Raw genomic sequence first — 21,295 nt, forward strand, 5'->3', positions numbered from 1 at the left:
CTAACTGATCAACCAATATGCCTTGCAATTTGATAGCCATTCTCTGACTATCATATGCCTAAAGTATTTGATTTCTCTAAGAGAAGATCTACGTGAATGTTTTATCTGCTATATACTGCAAGCTATAAAACTAAATGAAGGGCCCGTTCAATAGCATTCCTGTGTTGCTGGGAAAGATGTGTAAGAACATGACCCATGTCATGAGGCTAATAATGGAACTAGGGGAGTTAAGCTGGGCAGCTCAGGGACCAAAGACGTGAGGCCAATTACCATTTAGGATTAATTGATGGCAAAAACAAATAATGCTGATCCAGGTGATTGGATAACTCATTCAGCTGGAGGCTTGTCAAGACTGAATCTGAATTCAGAATTTCTCCCCAGAACATGCCAATGTCCTTTCTTTTCTTGGTAGAAGAGAAACACTTGGAAAAAACAAATTGTTCTTTCCAAGTCTTATGTTGTGCCATGACATAGAGGGATTATCTGTTAAGACCACATATGCCCCCTTTTCCATGAGATCCTAAGGAGACATTTAATATGGTTCATGGAAGCTTTTAGGGCCATGTTAGTTTGGGTGACGAAGGGGCCTGGTACTCCCCAGTCAATAGAGGAAGTGCTGTGTGAGCTTCTCTTTCCAATGCAAGCTTCATTCCAGGTTACTCAGGACTTGGATATACAAAGCAAATGTCTGGGGACGCTGGGCCAAGCATCCTGTCATTTTGCAGACTGAAACCACAAACCCTGCTTATTTGATAAGGCCCAGGTTCTGAACTAAACATGACTGAAGTCCACGACAGGGTGCAACTAGCCTACCATGTACGTTCATCCAAAATGGAAAACAAGACTCCTTCTGGTGGGCCCAGCCTCACAGATGCCCAGCTGACCAGGCAAAACACAGGCTGGGTTTCAGCCCCTATTGATCCTCAGCTGCCCTTGTGCAGTGAATAACCCACGCCACTGTACATGGCCACCCTTGTCCGAGGAGCCTGTTTCAGAAAGAGCTGTAACACATAGCAGCTTCTCCAGGGCCCCCAATACATGGCCTCAGGTCATGTGATTTGGAGCCTGTCTCTGCCTAATCCTGCTCATGGGGAAGCTTCCTTTCACAGTGGCTGTAACGTATGAAAACCACAGTAGGAGAAATCTGGCTAGTCACTGTGGGTTGCCTTTGCTTCACCTTCCAGCTGTTCTTCAGATTCTTTGGTGGGAAGTCTCAGGCATTACTGACCAGGGAGAGGAGGTGCCTTCTCTCACTGAAGACTTTCCTGTTGCTTGGCGATGTCCAGCCTGCCACTCTCTGCTATCTTCCTGGTTTTGCAGTTGACAGAGGACAATAGGAGCATGAAGGTGGCCAGAGCTGAAATGCTCACCCTCCCAATGCTTCTTGAGATAGAGTCTCACTCTCCCAGCCTGGAGTGCAGTGGCACAATCTTGGCTCACTGCAACCTCTGCCTCCTAGGTTCAAGCGATTCTTCTGCCTCAGCCTCCCGAGTAGCTGGGATTACAGGCACACGCCCCCACACCCGGCTAATTTTTGTACTTTTAGTAGAGATGGGGTTTCACCATATTGGCCAGGCTGTTCTCAAACTCCTGACCTCAAGTGATCCACCTGCCTCCCAAAGTGCTGGGATTACAGGCATGAGCCACCACACCCCGCCCTCTGCTCTCTCTTAAGTGTGCTTGTTGCTTCAGCTTCCACAGAGTCTACCACAGTGGGGTGGGGGCCTCACCAAAGAGGGCCTGGCTCTGACATAGAGGACCAGGAGCATGTGTGGGAGGGAGAGGGGGCAAGAGGAAACGGGGCCAAGCCACAGCAGCAGCTCCCTTGTTGAGATACTGGCTGAAGCCATCTGGTGAGAGCTCCAATCTGGGGAGGAGAAGCTGGAGAAAGTCCTTTGCTCCTCTGTCCAGTTCCACAGAAAAAGCCGCAGAGGGTGATAGCACTGAAGTTAGGAGAAAATGGCAGCCCCGAGTGAGGCTGGTGTCAGCCTCCCTGGGTACCTTTGGAGGCTCAGTTGAAACCTTACCTGCCCTCTTGAGAGCTTCATCAGCTCCAGCCTTGGGCTCCAAAGATAGAAAATGGGGTTGCTGGTGCCAGAGCAAGCACTGCAGGCCACGGAGGAGAAGGGAGAGGAGGACCAGGCGTTCATCCACCTCCTAAGAGAGCATCGAAGTTTAGCTTTGCCAAGGTGCTCCTTGGAATTGCGGCAGGAAGGGCCGGAAGCTGCAGAAGGCTTGGCATGTGATGGGTGGCATCTCTGCGACAGGCTTTCCTGTCCTGCCTGCCAAGGAATGCAGCAGGCAAGTCAGATGGGGAGCGGGAAGCTCTGGGAGCCAGCTGCCACTCAGCCTCCCTCGCCCCCTCCTTCCCTCCCCCTGTTCCTTCCCCTGCCAAAAGCCAAGGAAGAGCTAATGAGAGCCAAGAAGTCAACAGCTCACTCATCCCCCTCCAGGCAGCTCTGCAGAGAGAAACTCCCAGCTCCAGGCCCAGGTGCTGACCGGAAGTGGAGGGCTGAGGCTCTCCGCAGGGGAGGGAGCAGGCAGACAATCAGGGCAGTCAGCCAACCGGCAGAAGCAGCTCCTGCCCCCAGGAAGGCGGTGTTGTTTTCCCCTCCTCCTCAAGGTTTCATGGGGAACAGCCTTGCACCCTGGTGGAATGAGTTCCCAAATACCTAGACTCAGCAGAATCCCCAGAGGGCTTTGACCTCAGTTGAAATGATCTTTCCGTGCCACTGGCAAGGGCCAATTGGCTAAAAATCTTTCCAAAGGGTTAGTTTTTATTGCAAACGGTCCTTGGACTCCTTTGGGACCACTGGGTCACAAACATTAGTGCCAGCCTCTCCCATCTCAGAGCACTGAGATCCAGCTGCAGTGAAACCCTGGCCCTGGCTGGAGCTGGAGGGAGACTTCCATCAAAGTGTTTGGGAAGGAAAGCAGGGAAACCTGCCTCTCTGGAGCAGCAAGTGCATGTCCTGGGACTCTGAGACACCTCAGCAGCCCTCCTGCAGACTGGCTCCTGCTTCCAGCCTCAGCTTGCTAGCTATGTGACCTCAAGCAAATCACTAGCCCTCTCTGAGCCCTGGTTTTCTCCTCTGAAATGACTTGGACTAGGTCATCTCGATGGTCCCTTCCAGCTAGCGGTGTTCTGCAGGTCTGTGCGTCCCTCTGTCCTGAGATTTCTGAGTTATATAACTCATTCCTTAGAATGGGAGAGGAGCTGTCTTCTTGCCCAGTTAGTTACCTGATTCAGAAGTGCCTGCCAGCCTGTGAGGCTGGGAAATAAACTGTGGATAGACTTGAGTTGGGTGTATTTACAAAGCCTGGACGTGCACTGGCAGGAGAACTGAGTGCCCCAGGCTCCCCACACCTGCACCACAGGCCCTGCTCAGTTGTTCAGGGTTCACTCGTCCACGGTGAGTCGCCGGAGGGTCAGGGAGGACTCACAGAGAACAGGGTGAGTGCCCTACACCCTTCAGCTTGCCAGTTCTGCAGTCCCCACCCTTCCGGTCTGGATGCCCAGCTGTGTGTGTGTGTGTGTGTCAGGTGGGGTCAGCTGGGCAGAAAGGTGGACACCAGGGTCGGTGTTGCCACATCACTGCATGCACTGTGGGGTCCCAGGGGCCCTATGGGTATAGGAAGGAATGAAATGTGAGCACTTGGGAATCTCAGCACACTCTGCTGCTCACCTGCTACCAGGCTTTCTGGTTCCCCAGGGAACCCTGGGCCAGCTTGTTGCTGTCCTCTTTTAGCGATGGGAAATAAGAGTATGAGAGACAGTGTTATCCTGTTTACAATCAGTGGTGAAGTCCGTGGTTAAGACCAGGTTACAACTCCTCTATGCTTCGCTTTTTATCTTGACTCTGTGTGAAATTAGGAAAAGCATATTTACTGTTATAGTTTTGTAGCTGGAAAATGAAAATATAAAAGTCTATTTTTTATAAGCTACAAAATGTAAAACAACAGACTCAGTATGGCTGGTGGGTACAGAGAAGACAAAGTGGCTCCTCACGGGGTTGACAGGAGTCTCGAGACTTTTATCAAAAAAGGCCAGAAGTTGGTTGTCATTTTTGAGACACTGGGCCCTAGACCCTGACGTTTCCGTTGGAAGAAGGAACCCCCAGCTGTTCCCGCTGATGGTTCAACCTGTCCGCCAAAAGCAGCCAAAATGCTCTCCCCACGGAGTGCCCACTTGGAGAAAAACCCCACTGGTGACTCACCTTCTGGACATGTGGGGCAATCAGGGCCCGGTGGAGGCAGCTGCTCCTGGCTTTCCCTGGTGGGCCCTCCCTCGACCCCCGCCCAGGCCCTCTCCTGCCTTCCCCAGACCCCAATGTGCCAAGCAGTCAAGTGAAAATCAAATCCTCTGAGGCAGAAAGACACAGCTGTGTGTTTACAGCCACTGATTCAGATCCAAATCGCGTACCCTGCCAGTCTCTAGCAAGGCAGGCTGGGGGCAAAGTGTGTGTATGCCAAGCAGGGATCTATTTCGGGAGGTGACCTGCAGGCCTTCGCCATGACAGTGCCTTCCTCCCACCCACTCTCAGGAAAGGCGCTCTCACTTTACAAGCGGCTGAGGGGGTTGTGGGGTCTCGGCATGCTTGTCACTTGTGCAGTCAGACCCCAGTGCCATCCTCGTGCAGCCACATGGGAACTGTGTGGGCTCCCACCTGCCTAGTAAGAAGGCAGAGAGTGAAGGGGAGTGCAGGGCCCCCCACAGGATAAACAGCGGGAAGGCCGACCACTCAGAAGACAGGATGCCCGCCTCTGCCTAGGACAGAGCCTGCCTCAGTCCTGTCCGGGGAGCAGCAGCACCGCAGCAGAAGGGGCCAGAGAAAGAGCATCCAATGGCAGGAGTCTGGCAAGGCGACAGCACTGCCAATGTCACGGTCAAGGAGAGGAGACCCAACTCTGCCTGTGGTCCAGACTGGAAAGTTCGAAGAGAAGTCAGAGAGCTTCAAGTCTGAGGACCTCAAAGGCTAAGAAGTAAGACCCCCCCCACCAACCCATGGAAGTCCCCCCAAAATGAGCTCCCGGTGGAAACAACAGGGGATGCTTCCCCCTTTTAAAATAGTGAATGAGTGTCCCTGGTTTGAGTTGAGTTAGGAAAGCATGACATTTTGGAAGGAGGCCAGGATACCTGTCCATAGGTAGGAATAGCCTGTAAGATGTTGCCCTCCTGCAGTGTGGCTAAATGGGACACTGCCGGGGGCGGGACTCAGAGCAGTGGGATTTTTAGTTTTGTCATGTTTGCCCAAAGGTGGATGAGAGAAAGACCCTTGGGTGTTTGCTTAGTGGCTTCCCAATGGGTGGGAAGGTGAGACGGGGTTGGAAGCATGGAGCCACCCCAGCAGTGGCAGGGCCCACAGGGCAGCGGTTCCTCCATGCCCCCTAATCATGGCCACATTGTATCAGCCTGAGCATGAGCAACAGCACCATGGCCACATATGGGAATGGGCCTCATTGGTGTAATATTTGGCAGATTCTCTCCACACCCCCCCGTGGCGGTCTGGCTTACTGTTAGAAGGGTAACCTTAAAAAATACATTTCCCACTCCAGAAAATACTCATATGTGGCCTGTTAGCAGCACAATAAGGGTGAAAGCAATGTCCTTTCCTGCCTCCCTCCCCCTGCTCACCTCCACTTCCCTGTTTGCCCCTATGTAGGTGAAGTGAGTATATTCAGCGTCTTCATGGCAGGGGAGAGGGTGTATTAATCCGTCTATGTCCACTGGAAAGGCAGTCTCTGAGTGGGCCACAAGGGTTCAGCCATGGCCCATCCAATAACCTTTTTGATGACTTGGATGAAGAGACCAACATTCCAACCACATTCAAAGATCCAGACCTCCAAAGTGTGGCTCATTTGGTAGATAATGGAATTATATTTGGAAAACATTTCCTGCAGCTGGGATGATGGGTCAAAAACAGATAGCATTTTACCAGATCATATTTGTGTGTGTGTGTTTTTAAAATTCAGTTTCCCAACTACAGGATGGCATTTGTAGCCTTTCCTAAAAATCAAGTTTAAAAAAAAATAAATCTCTTGGGTTGTAATTGACGATAAGCTTAGTGTAAGCAAATGCAGAATGCAGCTGCTTTCCAAAGGGCAACTTTAGGCTATATAACAAAAGTGGGAAAGGAAAAGTGTTCCATTGCTTTTTGTTGCTCTAAGCAATATTAAGTCTTGGTTCTAAGCCCCCACATTATCAGGAACTTTAACATCTAGAGACAATTCAGAGAGAAGAGCTAGAGAGAGAAAGTGACCCTGGAAGCCACGTCGGAAGAGGCTGGAGTAAAAATGTCTAGCCCCCCCTAGCAGACTTGATGGCCACCGTGAGCTCTTTGCATTTGTCTTCAAGAGTGGACACTTCCGGGTTGCTCCAGAGAGCAAGGCTAGAACAAATGGCTAGAAGATAGATAGAAGATACTAAAAATATTCTAACAATAACAAAATATTCCAACAATGGACTATGTCCCCTCAAAGGGCAACGAGCTCCATGTCTAGCCGTTTAGAAGCTGAATGGCCAAGGATAGTGCAGAGTAGGTTTCTACACCGGATCCCATGATCTTTTGCAACTGGAATTCTATGCTGCCCCAAATACTTGTTAAATGGATCCGACTGCATTTCATTCTGTGGTTTATAAATAAGTCCTGGAAAAGGAGAATGAATTATAAGGAGGGAGTTTGCTGAGATTGGAGGAGAGGGATCTGAAAGACTCAAGACTAGACTCTGCCTTGAGGGAGAAAAAGCCACAAGATGACACACTCAAAGCAAGGGAAACCATCAGGAAGTGGAATTACTGCCCTTCACATGTCATCCTTGCCTTTTTTTCTGTTTCCCTTTTTTTTTTTTTTTTTTTTGGCATTTGCTGCCACAGCAGCTGAGCTCTGGGCAACAGGGCTCTCTCCCGAATGTCTGAAAGGAGGTCAGCAAGTGGAGGACACAGGCGCCCACTGGCACAGGGCATTGGCAACCATCGTGCAGTGAGCCCCAGCACAGCCAGGGTGGCCATGTGCGTGGGGCGTCCTGGCCCAAGGTTGAAGAAAACTCATCCTGTCATAGTTCCCATCCGGAAAGGGTGTTTTGTTGAAAGCAAAAAGGATCATAAAGTCATTTGCCTTTTACCCAATGCCAGTTCCAGATTCCAGGTAAATGAGCTAACATCAAAAACACCTCAGCCGGCTGGGCGTGGTGGCTCACATCTGTAATCCCAGCACTTTGGGAGGCCGAGACAGGCAGATCACCTGAGGTCAGGCGTTCGAGACCAGCCTGGTCAACGTGGTGAAACCCCGTCTCTACTAAAAATACAAAAATGAGCCAGGTGTGGTGGCACATGCCTATAATCCCAGCTACTCGGGAGGCTGAGGCAGGAGAATCACTAGAACAAGGGAGGCGGAGGTTGCAGTGAGCCAAGCTTGCACCACCTCACTCCAGCCTGGGCGACAGAGCAAAACTCCGTCCCCATCCCACAAAAAACCCCACTTCAGCCTGGCCAGGAGCAGGGCACACCCCCAGAGACCTCGGACTGAGGAGAAACTATGCCCCCACCCTGGCTTCCCTCCTCTAGGGCCCTGCCAGGGGGGACTTGTCCTCAGCCCAGCTCAGGGAAAGGGAAGGGTTCCCATGTCACATTCTTTCCAGCTGTCCTAAGAACCACCCCGATTGCCGATGACACTCCCTCCTCTCTTGGGCTTCACCAGGGCTGCTTTCAACTCATCGTGGGATTGTGTAATTATGGTGATTACAGCTTGTGACTTTTTTCCTCTCTTCATCTTTTGCTTTCAAATTCTTTGAGGCCTCTCATTAAACATGGCGATCCCGGTAAAGTCAGCAAAGTTTTAATAAGACACTTTTTACAGCTAAAGAAAGCCCAGTCAGGGTTGATTGCTACTACGTTCTCTCAGATATTCCATTAAAACTCTATCAGGCGCAGTTGGTGCCTAGGTATAAGAGGTGGGAGAGAGGGAAGGCAGGGAGGCAGAGGGCACCTGTACTTAGTGACAGGGCTGGAGAACCATTCCACACCATGCCCCTGGCTTTTTTTGTTTGCACCAAGCACCAAGTACATCTGAGCCCCCGTGCCTAATAGGAAAAGACAGACTGTCAAGCAAGGACCGAAAGCCTGGCCTTAACATCATAGCACATTACACTGGGAAATGGAGATGGAGCATCCAAGACAACACTTAACCCAACCTTGTAATCTGCAGCAAAAGTGGTGGGGGAATTCTGATACGTGCTCTGTCCTGGTTAATACTAGAAGGTTCTGAGGCATCCATAATTCTAAATAATTAAAGGAGTCAATCACTAGCCTTTGTGAGTCATCACAATCCGGTGGTTTTACACCTGATGGAGGTTTCCTTGGTAATGATTCAGCTTCACATCTCATTCTTGGCTAATCTTTAATCATAGCTTGCTTGCTTGCTTTTTGTTGTTGTTTTGGTTTGGTTTTTGGGGGGGTGTTTTTTTTGAGACAGAGCCTCGCTTTGTTGCCTAGGCTGGAGTGCAGTGGCGCAATCTCAGCTCACCGCAACCTCCACCTCCCAGGTTTAAGCGATTCTCCTGCCTCAGCCTCCTGAGTAGTTGGGATTACAGGCCTGCACCACCACACTCAACTAATTTTTGTACTCTTAGTAGAGACGGAGTTTCACCATGTCGGCCAGGCTGGTCTCGAACTCCTGGCCTCAAGTGATCTGCACACCTCGGCCTCCCAAAGTGCTGGAGTTACAAGTGTGAGCCACCGTGCCCAGCTCATAGCTTTCTTGAATAGTTATCATAGCTGTAGGACATCATGAGAAGGACCATCAAGGAGTGTGGCTTGTGTGTGTGAGCCCCGTGACCCACCCTTCAGCAGGCTCATCCAGGTTCCCCTCATTTCTATATTCCCTGGAGACTACACAGATGCCCACACAGTGAAGTGCATCTTGCTCCAGCAGGACTGTGTTTGTGAGAGGTCCCTGATTGGCTGCTCGTGGCTGACAGTCCCATACCAACCAGACTGCCTTTTACCCTGCAGGTAGCCAGTTACCTCACTACCTGTGTCTCAAAAGAGCAAGGAGCTGGACTGTGACTGAGCAGCACCAACCACCTGGAGTTAAATGTCAAAAACGTGGCAGGGACATTTCCCCCAACTGCATTCCCATCCACTACTGAAGGTGGCCTGCTCGTGTGACCCGTTGAGAACAACGTCCCTTTAGTACCCACCAAAATGCGGAGAAGTAAGCTAAGTTCGAGACAGGCAACCCCAGCTGAATCCCTTTTTCTCCACCTGATATTATATGACCCTGGGCAAGTCACTTGCATGTCTGACGGGTACAACAAAGCCCACTGCACAGGGTAGATGTTGGCATTCAATGAGGATGTGATCACAAGAGCTGCCATTTATTGGGAGCTCACACTCACAGTGTTGGACTGTGTCATGCTGGCTTTGCCTGGGATGGACTTTGGTTCTACTTCAGCTCCATCACTTAGTTGTTTGAATTGCACAGCTTCTCTAAGCCTCAGTTTCCTCATCCATAAAAGGGAGATAAGAGTAAATAAGTAGGAATAAAATGCATAACGTCCTTAGCACACTGTGTGCAGTGCGTGTGCTTAACAGGTGTAGCTCTTAGAATCAGTTTCATCATTATGATATTATTTGCAGCTCATACTTAGCTCTGCGCTTATTACCTTATTTAATTTCCAACAATATTCTGCAAGATAGGCATCATTATATACATCTTGTGGTTGAGGGTGGGTACGTGGGTATCTCCTATATGACAGTCTGCACAAGGTGCATGTATTACAGAGATCAGCTCATGGTAACTACTCAATAAATGGCAGCTATTATTGTTGGCTTATTTTTAAAGTCAACTCAGAGAGTTAGTTTTTCTGTATTTCCTGGAAATGAAGGGACTGTGGTGCCCAGCAGGCCAGCTTCTGTTCTATGGTCGATTTCCTGGGGCCCCTAAGCACTTCCCGGGAAGCTGTGGGAACTGGGGGGCTTGTCAGCCTGTAAGGTGCTGGGAGGTGGGGAGGGCCACCAGGCAAATGGTGCACGTGTTGTGGGGATCTGGCATTTGGCCCCCTACTGAGTTGAAGGACTCGAAGGTGCCTCCTGCTACCAGACACAGATAAGGAATGGGTCTACCCAAGATAAGAAGATGAAATCCACTCCTCCAAATGTAGCCCTCCATGTGACAGAAACACTCACCTCTCAGCTGTCTGCTTGCCTGGAGCCACCCTGAGCAATGCAACCTCAACAAGTCCAGTTGCTCCGTCAGTCCAATAAACAGAGGTTTCTCTTTTTTAACCACTTATTCCAAAGCGAGGTAGTGGAGGAGTCAGAAGCACGTGGCAGGGGATGCTTTGAAATTCCTTGATAAACCGGACCCCTGGGGTGGGCACTCCTACTGCCTGTAGTACCGACAGAAACAGAAGTGGAGAAGTTATTTATTTCCAATGAGGTCAATAAATGCCTTTTTCATGGGGGAGAATTCCATTTTTATATATGTATTTTAAGGTGAATGCTTTAAGTTTGCAGTATTTGTCAGAATGGCATCTTAGGAGCTGATAGAAAACTCTACAGCCAAACAAGCGATTGCCTGTGCACCTTGCATGAGATGCTTCTGTAAGTGCCTGTGGTCTAAACATGCACATGAACGCATGCACTGGTGTATGCACATGTGCACAGGTGTATACACAGGTGCATGTGCCGCCTGCCTGATGTTCGCCTCTGTGTTCAGTGTATGGTGTGCATATAACCATAAGCTGCAAACCTGCAAGTATCTCTGCTGCATGGATTGCATGCCCTCTGCAGCTGCGTGTGTGTCTGGGCAGGGGCTCCTCTAAAGCCACAGGTCTTCACAGTTTCAGCTGGATAAGTTATTCTTCACTTCCCTTCCTAAAAACACAATTGCCTAGTGCTGCTGGCGCAGAGTCAGAATGGCCGCTGCATTTCACCCCCGAGGTGGCTTCCTTCCAGCAGTGGGTGAGTGATCCCGGCGTTCGCACACTCTCTAATCTGTGGAATCCTTCTGCACAGAAGGTGTTCCAAAATCCAAAAGAGATGATCTGTTTGTCCATGGAATCGTCTCTGCCCACCACTCCTGTTCTCATGCCCTGGTTCCAGGGACAGTCGGCAGCACCCATTTCTTGGTGTCTCTCTTTTTTCTGCCCATTTTTTGTACCCATAGATTTTCTCTCCTAAGAAACAAGGAGCTGAGGGGTCCAGAAATGATGCTGAGATGAGTCCCTTGTCCCAGAGGCAATGTGCAGATAACATCCTTAGATATTGACCCAGTAACTCTCCTCTCCTAGTCCCATTCCCTAGCAGAACAGGGAATACCCACTACCTTTGAAGATGCTTCTAAATCCAATAACAGCATCCTTAGGCTTCATTTCCTGGTGAAAGCTTCCATAACTCTTCCTCTGTGGGCCCTGGGCCAAATCCTGCAGGAAACATAGCAATCTCACATTTCTACACACTACACCATCAGGGGAGAAAAAAGCTGGGAAACCGCCCATCCTCTGTCCCATGGGGACCAAAAGCATCTCAGCAGCACGTGAAAAGAGCCTGTAGGGAAATAAGGTTCTCTGTAGCTAAGAGTTCCGATGACCTAAGTTTCTGTCCAGGTATCTCCTGAAAACGCTGCTTAGTCTGTTCCCTGCTGTACTTCTTCAGGTTAGGAATCCATGTCTGATAAGTGCCTGCTAAATTGCATTCCTGATAGTGAGGAAGAAAGAAATGAGCCGGCCCTCTTTGCATATGCATCCAAATGGGCATGGACATTCACTGAATTGTTATGCTTTTGTGGGGGATGAGAGGCCAGCAATTCTAGGCTCCGCCTTTTCAGCTGGCTAAACCAAGGACCCCAAGAAATGTACGTGTTTTGGGTGAATACATTCGCAAGAGATAAGTGTCCTTAGGAGGATGGAGTCAGAGTCCTCATAGGTCCTCAGGAGAATCACATACTGCCAACCAAATAACTTTCTCTTGCCACTTTGTCCACAATATCAAGTAACTAAATTCCAGCTTCACTGTCTCCCGTAGTCATAGTCAAGGGTTACTTGAATTTCCTAGTTGGAAAAAAGTAGCATCAACTTGTTGCCAATAGCAACACAGCCATGTCCCTGTTTCCTAGAGCCTTTTGGTCTTTGCCTAATTTGGAGTGAACCAGAGCTTAGATGCCAGAGTCCATTTGGGAAGGAGGAGGAGAAGAGGAACAGGCGGGCATTAAGTGGGTCACAGGAAGGCATGCCACCGAGGGGCTTTACAGGCAGAATGCCACCCTCATTCCACTCCTGAAGCCACCAAGAATTTCCTGCAAGCTGAGAGAAGAAAGAGCAACAGGGTTGTTCCATCAGATGAGAAGAGGGAGAGAAGAGAGAGCTGGTGTGAAAAGGGGGCATTTCCACCACACAGGGATGCAGAGTAGCAGGGAAAATGGAGATGCACAACTTGGACGTGAGACTGGGGAGTCTGGACCTGGCATTCTGCCACTCATGTAGGGCTCAGCTGCTGAGTCCTTGTCTCTCCCACCATCCCTACCCAGCTCCGGATTTGTCCCTGCACAGCTGGGGGGCCATGGAGAAAGGTCCCCCATCACTCAGCAAAACTGACAGGCAGAAGTAAGTGATGAGCATGGTGAGGCCAGGGTCAGAGATGCCAGGAACACCAGCAGGGAGGGCTTCCTCCACCTGGCTGGGCACCCCGAATTATTAGGCACTTGGCCTAGAACGATTTAAAGTGGGGTTGGTTTTCATTAGAGTAAGGCCACCCTGCCTGCCCCACCTTAGAAAGGGAAACATCACACCTGCTCCTGTCCTCCCTGGGGCATTTGCCATGTGTGTTCCTAGAGGCATCAGCATCAGTAACACAGGGCCACAAACAGAATGGTGGGTTCACCCAGCCTGTCCAGCAGCTACCACCTGAAATCTACATGCACCAAGCCATGGTGACCTGCACCCCAGCTCAATGCAGTAACCAAAAGCCCCTTTTGCCAGGCTTGTCAGCCAGCAGATGGCACCTCCTTTCTCTCAGGATTTCCAAATGGGATGAGGGGAAGCGCCTTCGCAGCATAGAACCTGCCTGAGATAAGCTCAAGCGTGCTCAAGAACTTAAGTTCTTTTCTCAGGGAAGTTGAGAAAATCACCCTGCATTGCCCAGAGAGGTTGCCCAGTACGGGTGGGCACAGGGGACTCCTTCATCCCTGAGTGTTTCCATCTGCCTCCTTCCTTGAGAGTGACAGCTATGTGCAAAGTAAGAGGGACATGGGTCGTGAAGGCCGACCAACTCAGCTTTGCCACTGACTAGCCATGCACTCCCAGGCAAGCTACTCAAACTCTGTTTGAGTCTGTTTCCTTGTTCGTTTAGTGGAGTTTATAGAAATGCCTAACTGGCAAGCATGTTGTGGACATAAGTAAGTAAGTGCGGGTGCTTGTAAAATGCCTCGCATGCTTGACACACAATAGTTGCTCAATGGTCCATCAGCAGGTGGCTGTTTGTTAGTAACTGTCCTCACAGCTACCTGTGTTCCTAGTGGGGGACCATTCCCACCATGCCACTGTCAAGGCCTGGGTGATTTGAAGAACAAGGCACTGGAGGAGAGAGGGTCCATGAGCTACCCGTGCCATTCCATCAAATAGGCCCATGGGAGATCAGGGGATAGGTGGGTCCTTTTACATTTAATCCAGATAGGAGAACTGGCAACTCTTCTTTTGTAGATTCAAAAACTTTAAAATATTTTAAAGCACTGGTAGTTGCCAATTATATTAGTCCATTTTCACATTGCTATAAAGAAATACCTGAGACTGGGTAATTTCTAATGAAAAGAGGTTTAATTGACTCACAGTTCCACATGGCTGGGGAAGCCTCAGGAAACTTACAATCATGGTGGAAAGGGAAGCAGTCTTACTTGGCAGCAGGCAAGAGAGAGCGAGTGTGTATTAACACAAAACCATCGGCTCTCATGAGAACTCACTCCCTATCACGAGAACAGCATGGGGGAAACCACCCCCATGATCCAATCACCTCCCACTAGTTCCCGCTCTCAACACATGGGGATTATAGGGATTACAATTCGAAGTGAGATTTGGGTTCAGACCCAGAGCCAAACCATATCACCAATACAGGATAGAGTAAGGTGTCTGAGCCTACTAGTGGTCCCAGTGACATTCTGTGGGAATTGCTTTCAGAAGACGTGACTGCTGGGTACCTCCTCCATCCCCAGTGTTTACCAGGCAGAGCCTGAGTGTTTATACCACACACAGCCTGAGTCTTTATACCACTGTACATGAGAAGGTAGGGGTCGGGGGGGCGGGGGAGTGCTGTTGCAAGAAAAAAAATCCATTAGGTTTATTTTGATCAAATTTCTTATTTTTTAAACAGGTTCAGTTTTAAGTATTCATGAATGTACCATTTATTAATTCTTTAATCAGTGAATGTCTCTTTTTTGATTAATTCACTTTTCATCTATCCCTTGACTTTTTTTAAAAAATTGGGGTATTGTTTTATGTTTGTGATATAGCTTCCTATTTAAAAGGGGTCAAATAAAAAAATATTTTAAAACCATATAAAATGCCCTTAAGCCCCTGAGAGAGTTGAGGAAGGTTGCCAAGGCCCTACAAGTAACACAGACCCCAGGAATGGGTCAGCCACAGGCTCCCGCCCCTCCTCACTGCGGAAGGGTGAGAAAGACAGGAATGGCCTCTCTTCCTTCCCATGCTGCTCTGACCTACCTCTGTTGTGGAGGAACCATAACGGGTTCCATAGCCCAGTTTTTCCATTTCATATGCCCCACCTTGTTTCACAGAGTTAATAGAGGGTGATAAGAAATAGAGAATTTAAAAAGTGTTTTGAAATTATTCTAGGATAAGTGTGGATTTTCCCACCATCCCCTGCCAGCGTTTCTCAGACATCTCAGACTGCACTCTCTCCCCCCAGTTTTAGACATCATTGAGGAAGAAGATGCCACGGAATTCTTTGCATTCCCTTTTAAAATCATTTCTTTTGCTTTGCTCAGTGGAGAAGGAGCACCAGGGGCAACGACCTTCCGGGAGTCACCCGATGAAGTCAGGCAGGCCTTTGGCTTCTCCCATCCTGCTGAACCCAAGCCAGGATCCCCTACCTTTCCACCTGGCTCTTGGGCTCCTGACCCTTATCCTCAGCAAGCCTCCCCCAACCCCACCCCAGGCCTCTAATTCCACACATATACATCCTTTATGAACTTGAGCACCATCTATTCAAAGGTGACCTTCAGGCTCCTTGAGAGCACGACTCATCTCTGGGGCCTCCACTTCTTGCCTGCTAAGTTGCATGGTGAGCTGTATTCAACAAAACACGATTTTTCATGAGCAGGGATGAAAAATGCCTGTGTGTCACACCAAAGGGATCCGTTTGCATCAATGGAGGCTAGAAATAGTGTTCCACATTAGTTCTGTTGCAAGTTCGAATTCCCCAACAGAGGAATCCAGGTTCCTCCTGTACTGGAGGGGGAAGCATTGAATTTCTCCAAACCCAGGGATGGGCCCAGCAACTGAAGAAGGGTAAGGAGTGGGAAATTCCAAGGCATAGATGTCATAGCTGGGACTTTTTTTTGTCCTAATTTTTTTTTTCTTTTGAGATATAATTATGCACGGTAAAATGAACAGACCTGAAGTACATGGCTCAATGAATTTGACAAGTGTATGCACCCGTGTAACGTATACCCCATCACCCTAGAAGGCTCCTTCATGTCCCTTTCCAATCAATTTCATCCTTCTCCCCCAGGGGCAACCGTGGTTGACTTCTTTCCCCCATAATAGCCTGGATTTTGATTTGGCAGACTTGAGATCTGTAACTTTGGTCTTAGTTCATCTGAGCAGATCAGCAAAAGAATCTCATCAGAAGCTCAGATGTCTTTACTCTCTTAGCATTGAAAAAGATCCTCCCTGAGCCGCTAGTGCTTGGCTCTGCTGTCCCCCAGTATGCCCCAATCTGACCCCCAGGGCTACTCTCTGAGCCACAGCCCTCCTCCCAGCCAAAGAAAGAGTTTAGCATCAGTCTCCCAGGTAAGTAAGTGGCAAAAGCTCTTGGTAACCCAGATAGTGCATGCTTTGTTGATTAATATGTGGAAGTGCAATGCACAGAGCCACAGCATGTCAAGCAGCATGTTGATTTTTCTCACTGCACAAAAGGGGGCTATTCCTTTTGTGTGTTTCCTTTCAGAAACAAAGGATTCCATGACCACCTTCTTCCAGGCTCCTAGCCATCAAGATGGCCACAGAGCTGAAATGATTAATCAGAGCGGAGGGTGGGAATTGAATGTGTGGGTGTTAGTGAACCCAGCACTGAGCCCATGGTCCATGAAATTGAAGGATCCCAAATTCTATTGGATTACACTTTGCCAAATGTCTCAAAGGTGAAAAGCACTTTGTCGGTATGCAAAGCTTTGGTGTCTCTGGAATGTACCTTCTGCAGCTCAGTTCTTAATCACTGTATATTTTTTCACTTGGACAAAGGCTGCCTGCTAATAGCATTTTCAACCATCCTCAGCTGCTTCGCTCAGCTACGCCAAGGCCTCGGGCTGAGCTGGCTGCGGTTTCCTGGCACCATGATCCATTCCCAACTGACCAACACTGAGGAACATTACACATTCACACCCTGAAAAAAACCTGCTTCCTCTGTAACTATGCAAATGCCAGACACAGGCAGGCAGAATTACCATTCCCCTTCTGAAGTGGTTCCTTCAGGATCATCCAAACTGGAGACAGAGATGAGAGTAAAGAGACGGGGTAGTGCCCTGGAGGGTACAGGCAGGAGCTCCCCTCTCTCTGGGCACAGCGGATTCCTCGGGAGCTTCCTGCAAGCCTATAGGGGCATGCACTTTGGGGCAGCTCATCTCTGAACACAGGTAGCCTCTACTATCAGATTTCACTTTGATCACTGAAAACTACAGGAGTCTCAGCTCTTCAGAAGGGAAGCAGCTGCTGAGCAAGTGTGATTGCAGTATTTCTTCCCCAAAGCCCCGGGCCAGGCATCTAGCCATGCCTGCATCCTGCATGATTAACCGCCTTCCAGTCTGAGCCTGCCCTCACTCACGCGGGAGGTCACTGGGTAGCGAGTAGATTGCAGCTGGGCTGAGCTGCTTCTCAAGCCGACCTGAACCCTCATGACCTCCATCTTTAGCAGCAAGCTGGCATTTGGTAAATGCGCGAAAGCAGGAGTGGGGAGAGGGAGACAAAAATGCCAAGCAGCACCGCCTGGGTTGCTGAGAGGTTGGGAACAATCCCAAGGGTGGCCCCTAAGCTGGTCAGCTGCACCATCCTACCCTGAAATCCTGGGAAATAAAAGCAGTCGGGGGAAGCGAGGAGCGGGCAGTGACAGGCTGGCCACAGGTCCTTGGAGTCAGAGCGGTGAGGCTGAGCTCCAGGATTTAGTCAGGAAGAGATTAATTAGCACCTTCAAGCCCAGCCCAGCCCAGCCCATTCTGTAGAAAGGGGAAGGGTTGAGGGTATGGAAGCCTCAGGGCCAAATTCACCTAAAACAAATAGACACATAATCCTCCAGAAATAGAATCTCCAACCTCCCTCAACCCACAGTCCCCTCTCCAGCCAAAATAACCTTGTTAATAGGAATGAGGCTGCAGTGAAGGTTTGGGCAACTGGTAACCCTCACCTCCTTTGTCTCTGGGCTTTGAATGTACACATTGGCAACAGACTCTTATTCAGAAGCTTGAGTGATTTTTTTTTCCCATCCACCAGCTAAATGAGAGCCCCAAACGCTGTGGATAGCAAACTCAGAACATATATATTTGGGTACATAATGTGTGATTTGTGGCCCTGGTGAAGGAGGGATGGGAGGAGGAGGAGGACCTGATACTGGTGTGTGGTGGTTATCACAGCAATAAGTGGCACCTAAAAGGAAAGCAAACTTCCTTTGTGCCTTTCATAGGACAGGGATGGACATGGGTAACCGGGGGTAGGGGAGGTTTGTAAGAGCTCTCACACAAGGAGGCCCCTAGACTCAGCAGCCCCGTGTTTCCCCAGCAAGGATGCCCCACACCCCCATGTTTCCTGCCTTCAGGCCTGCCCCAGGAAGGCACATTCCCGAGTGACAAATGCCTCACACTCTATGTAAGAAAGGGCACTCAAGGAGAGTCACCGCTGGGTGTGTGCCACAGAACCCGGGGCTGGGGGGAGCCCTTGAAGGTCAGCCTCTGCCTTCTAAGAGCTATTGTTGTACCTAACCTGGTCTAGACAAAGGAGTAGTCATTCTTAGTGATTTTTCAAAGACTGACACCATAACCCTCTTGGATTTTTTAAAAATCTGATTAAAAACTCCTTAGCCAAGTATAAATGTATCCTGCTGCAGGCTAAGTTTAGTGCACTTGAAGATTCAGATAAGGTGGCTGATGGGGTGATTTTGTGGACGTGCGTGTGTGTGTGTTTTTAAGATGGGGAGAAAAAAATGAAAAGTTTTGTCTCACTAGTGAAAACGGGGAGTGAAAGCAATGGGGAGGAAAAAGGTCAAGGAGAGGTAGGGAAAGGCAGACTTTCTGACAGCTCCTGAGGGCAATTTCATTTTTGGTCAAACTCCCATCTATAGCACCAGAATTCTCAAAGTCAGGCTGGCCATGCCTCTCCGTGGAGATCTAAGCCAGATGCCACATTGTCCTGTATCCAGCAAATCCACAGCCCGTGTTGTTTATTAGATAAACCCGTTATCCATCAATTCATCAATCAGCAGGTTTATTGAGGACCCTACCAGGCTTCACAAACCTGATCAATTTTTTAAATTACATCTAGCTTACACGCAGCCAAGCCCAGTAAACAAGACGAGCCCTCACACCCCACTTGGAAATGAACATGAGGAATCGCTGGCCCTTGCAATCTCACGGCCAAACACTGCAGCCCATGCTGACGAGCTATCACGTGCTGCCCTTCACAGATGGCGGTGGTGTCGCTGACCCACTGTCAATAATATGGGTTTGGAGTGCTTTCCCAGACACAGTGATCAATCTGCCTGGGTCTAGCCATACTGTCCTCTAAAGCCCTGTGCAATGATGCGGATTTCTAAAGAGGGTGAGCTGGAGAACGGGCACACACTATGTAAGGGCAATAAGCAAAGCGACGGAGCCTCGCTCGTACCCCTCACCCTCCTCCTGGTGCCCAGTCGCAACTCCCCTCCTAGATCAGGGGCTTCTCCGCCATCTCTCCAGGGCACATGCACAACGGGACTCTCCTGGCACCTCTATGGCTGATGCACCAGGCCTCATGATCCAGTTCACTGTTTTAGTTTTTGAGAAGAACTGCCACATGGGTTATAGTTGAAGGGCTTGTAGGCTTTCCTGGTATGGGGTCATCAAACTCTGCCTCTGGGTGCCACAGATGGGAAGCCAAGAACATAGGAGACAGCAGGAGTGCACTGCCCTGGGGCCTACAGTGGCTCTGAGCCCCAGCAAATGCCCCCTACTTTCATGGTCCCAGAACTGGTCATCAAGAGGACTCAAGGTCTTTGTGTCTACCCTGCATTCCAAACAGGACTCTGCCTTCTTAAGACTAGTTCATTCATTAGCTTCTGATCAGCCAGATCCTTAGCCACCCTCTATTTGAGTCAAGCCCCCGTCCCTGATCTCAGTACACCCCAAGTCCACCTTTTCCTCCCCCACGTGAACAAAATCAATTTCAGGGCAGCCCACCGGCATTAAAAATTGCTCTACCTAAAGGTTTAAATACCTGGTTTTTGGTAAGTAAAATTCCCATACCACAAAAAGAGTACCAACAACACACCCTCATAAGGGGACCCTCCAGGACTCCCTGAACCTTCCCTGGAGCCCTGGTTTCTCCAGCTGTCCAAAGTTAAGGCTCCCATATACCTAGAGATCAAATATCAAGATGGTCAGTTGGGTTGGTTGGTCGTTTGGCCTACATGGCTCATGCAACAATTAATTCACCTGTCTGGCTCTCTGTCTCTGTCCCTCTGTGTGTGCGCCTGTGCGTGCCTCTCTGTCGCTGTCTCTCTGCAGGGAAAGTCGCTGGCGGGCAAGCGCCTCACGGGCCTGATGCAGTCCTCCTGACCGTTCCTACCGCAGGTCCAGGGCCTGGGCCCGCGGACCCCACAGGCAGGCGGCGGCGCTCCACATCTGCGGACAGAGTTTCCTTACGAGGAGACTTGGTCACTGTGAAGGAGAAAGAGTGAGGGCAATGAAGGGCGATGGTGGGGAGACTCGGTGGGTGAATGGGGAGACCAGAAAGAAAGAGTCCACAGAGCCTGGGCTGGGCCCGGTGGAGGCTCCTGTTTACAGCCCTCTCTTCTTTGTACAGTTGTATTCCAACACTCCACTCGCTAAGAGGCCCTGATCCCAGCTCATTCAGGGGAGAACACGTCGTGGGGTTCCTGTCACGACTATCACTTGAGATTATATTATTATCCTCACTCCCTCGCTGTCTGGAGAGGGTCACACCTTCTGGCAAATTCAAGAGGCATGAGTGGACCGAGAGCACATCCAGTATTTGCATCACCTCCCTGGCACCTCCCATAGTTACAGCCACTACATCCCCACCGCCGCCTGTCATCCCTCACGTCTCTGTGGCCACCTGGGTGTCACCGCCAGCACCAGGCACTGCTTTCACGTAAAATGTCCAAATCACATCTTCAGCAAGAAAGCAACCTCACGGATTGCCCCGCCTCAAGGTCTTTCCACCCTCTTTGAGATCAACGTTCGGAGAGGTCCCCGCCAGCCCGGTGGCTGCCCTCAGGTCCCGTCACATGTCTCAAGGGTCCAGCGTTCGAGGAAGCACTGTTGTAGATGACAGAGCTTTTTGTTTCACAGCTGCGGGGATTCTGCTGACCATCTTTTAGAAAATTATTTCATAATTTATTCTGGCTTTGCCCCCTTGCTCCTTGGTTTATTCCCTCATGTTTTACTCAAAATAAACATGGCCATGAACTCAGGGGCCATTGGGATTCTCCCCTCTGGCAGCCCCAGGTGGGAGCTGGGAGGGTCCCCAGCCCAGGAGGTGGCTGGATTGCAGGGCTGGCAGCCCCCACGTGGTGGCATCCTGACAGGCATGGTGAGACCCTTGCTGGGTCAGGTCTCCTTTGTGTGTGAAGCTGGGGCAGAGTATGCTACGAAGGGACCAGGCCAGGCCACAGGGCTCTCCTCCCAGTCTTTATCTGAAGGCCCAGCCAAAGCACCCCTCTAAACCGGTCACCTAGGGGAAATGCAAAAACCTGCAAAAGATCCACCTGTATTCCCTCTGTGTGTGTGTCAAAATGACCATTTGCCAACCTGGCTGTGAGGTAATGTATGTAAAGCACCGAGTCAGGTGCCTGATACGC

General features: G+C 49.9%; 1 protein-coding gene across 8 annotated transcripts in view; it reads left to right on the forward strand.

The window, feature by feature from the left end:
* RGS6 (regulator of G protein signaling 6) overlaps positions 1-20,907 on the forward strand; it is a 631,284-nt gene extending 610,377 nt beyond the window's left edge. For 2 of the 8 annotated variants that reach the window (XM_063793003.1, XM_063793004.1), the window contains exons 18-20: positions 10,897-10,963; positions 19,980-20,148; positions 20,278-20,907. In XM_063793003.1, the coding sequence (XP_063649073.1) occupies positions 10,897-10,963; positions 19,980-20,148; positions 20,278-20,590 (549 nt within the window). In that variant the 3' untranslated portion in view covers positions 20,591-20,907. Of the gene's footprint in view, positions 1-10,896; positions 10,965-19,979; positions 20,249-20,277 lie in introns of those variants that run through there. The other 6 variants (XM_063793005.1, XM_016926306.4, XM_016926311.4 and 3 more) reach the window with 4 other exon arrangements.
* The last annotated feature ends 388 nt before the right edge of the window (positions 20,908-21,295 follow it).

The sequence above is a fragment of the Pan troglodytes genome, chromosome 15, assembly GCF_028858775.2.
Source record: "Pan troglodytes isolate AG18354 chromosome 15, NHGRI_mPanTro3-v2.0_pri, whole genome shotgun sequence".
NCBI lineage: Eukaryota > Metazoa > Chordata > Mammalia > Primates > Hominidae > Pan > Pan troglodytes.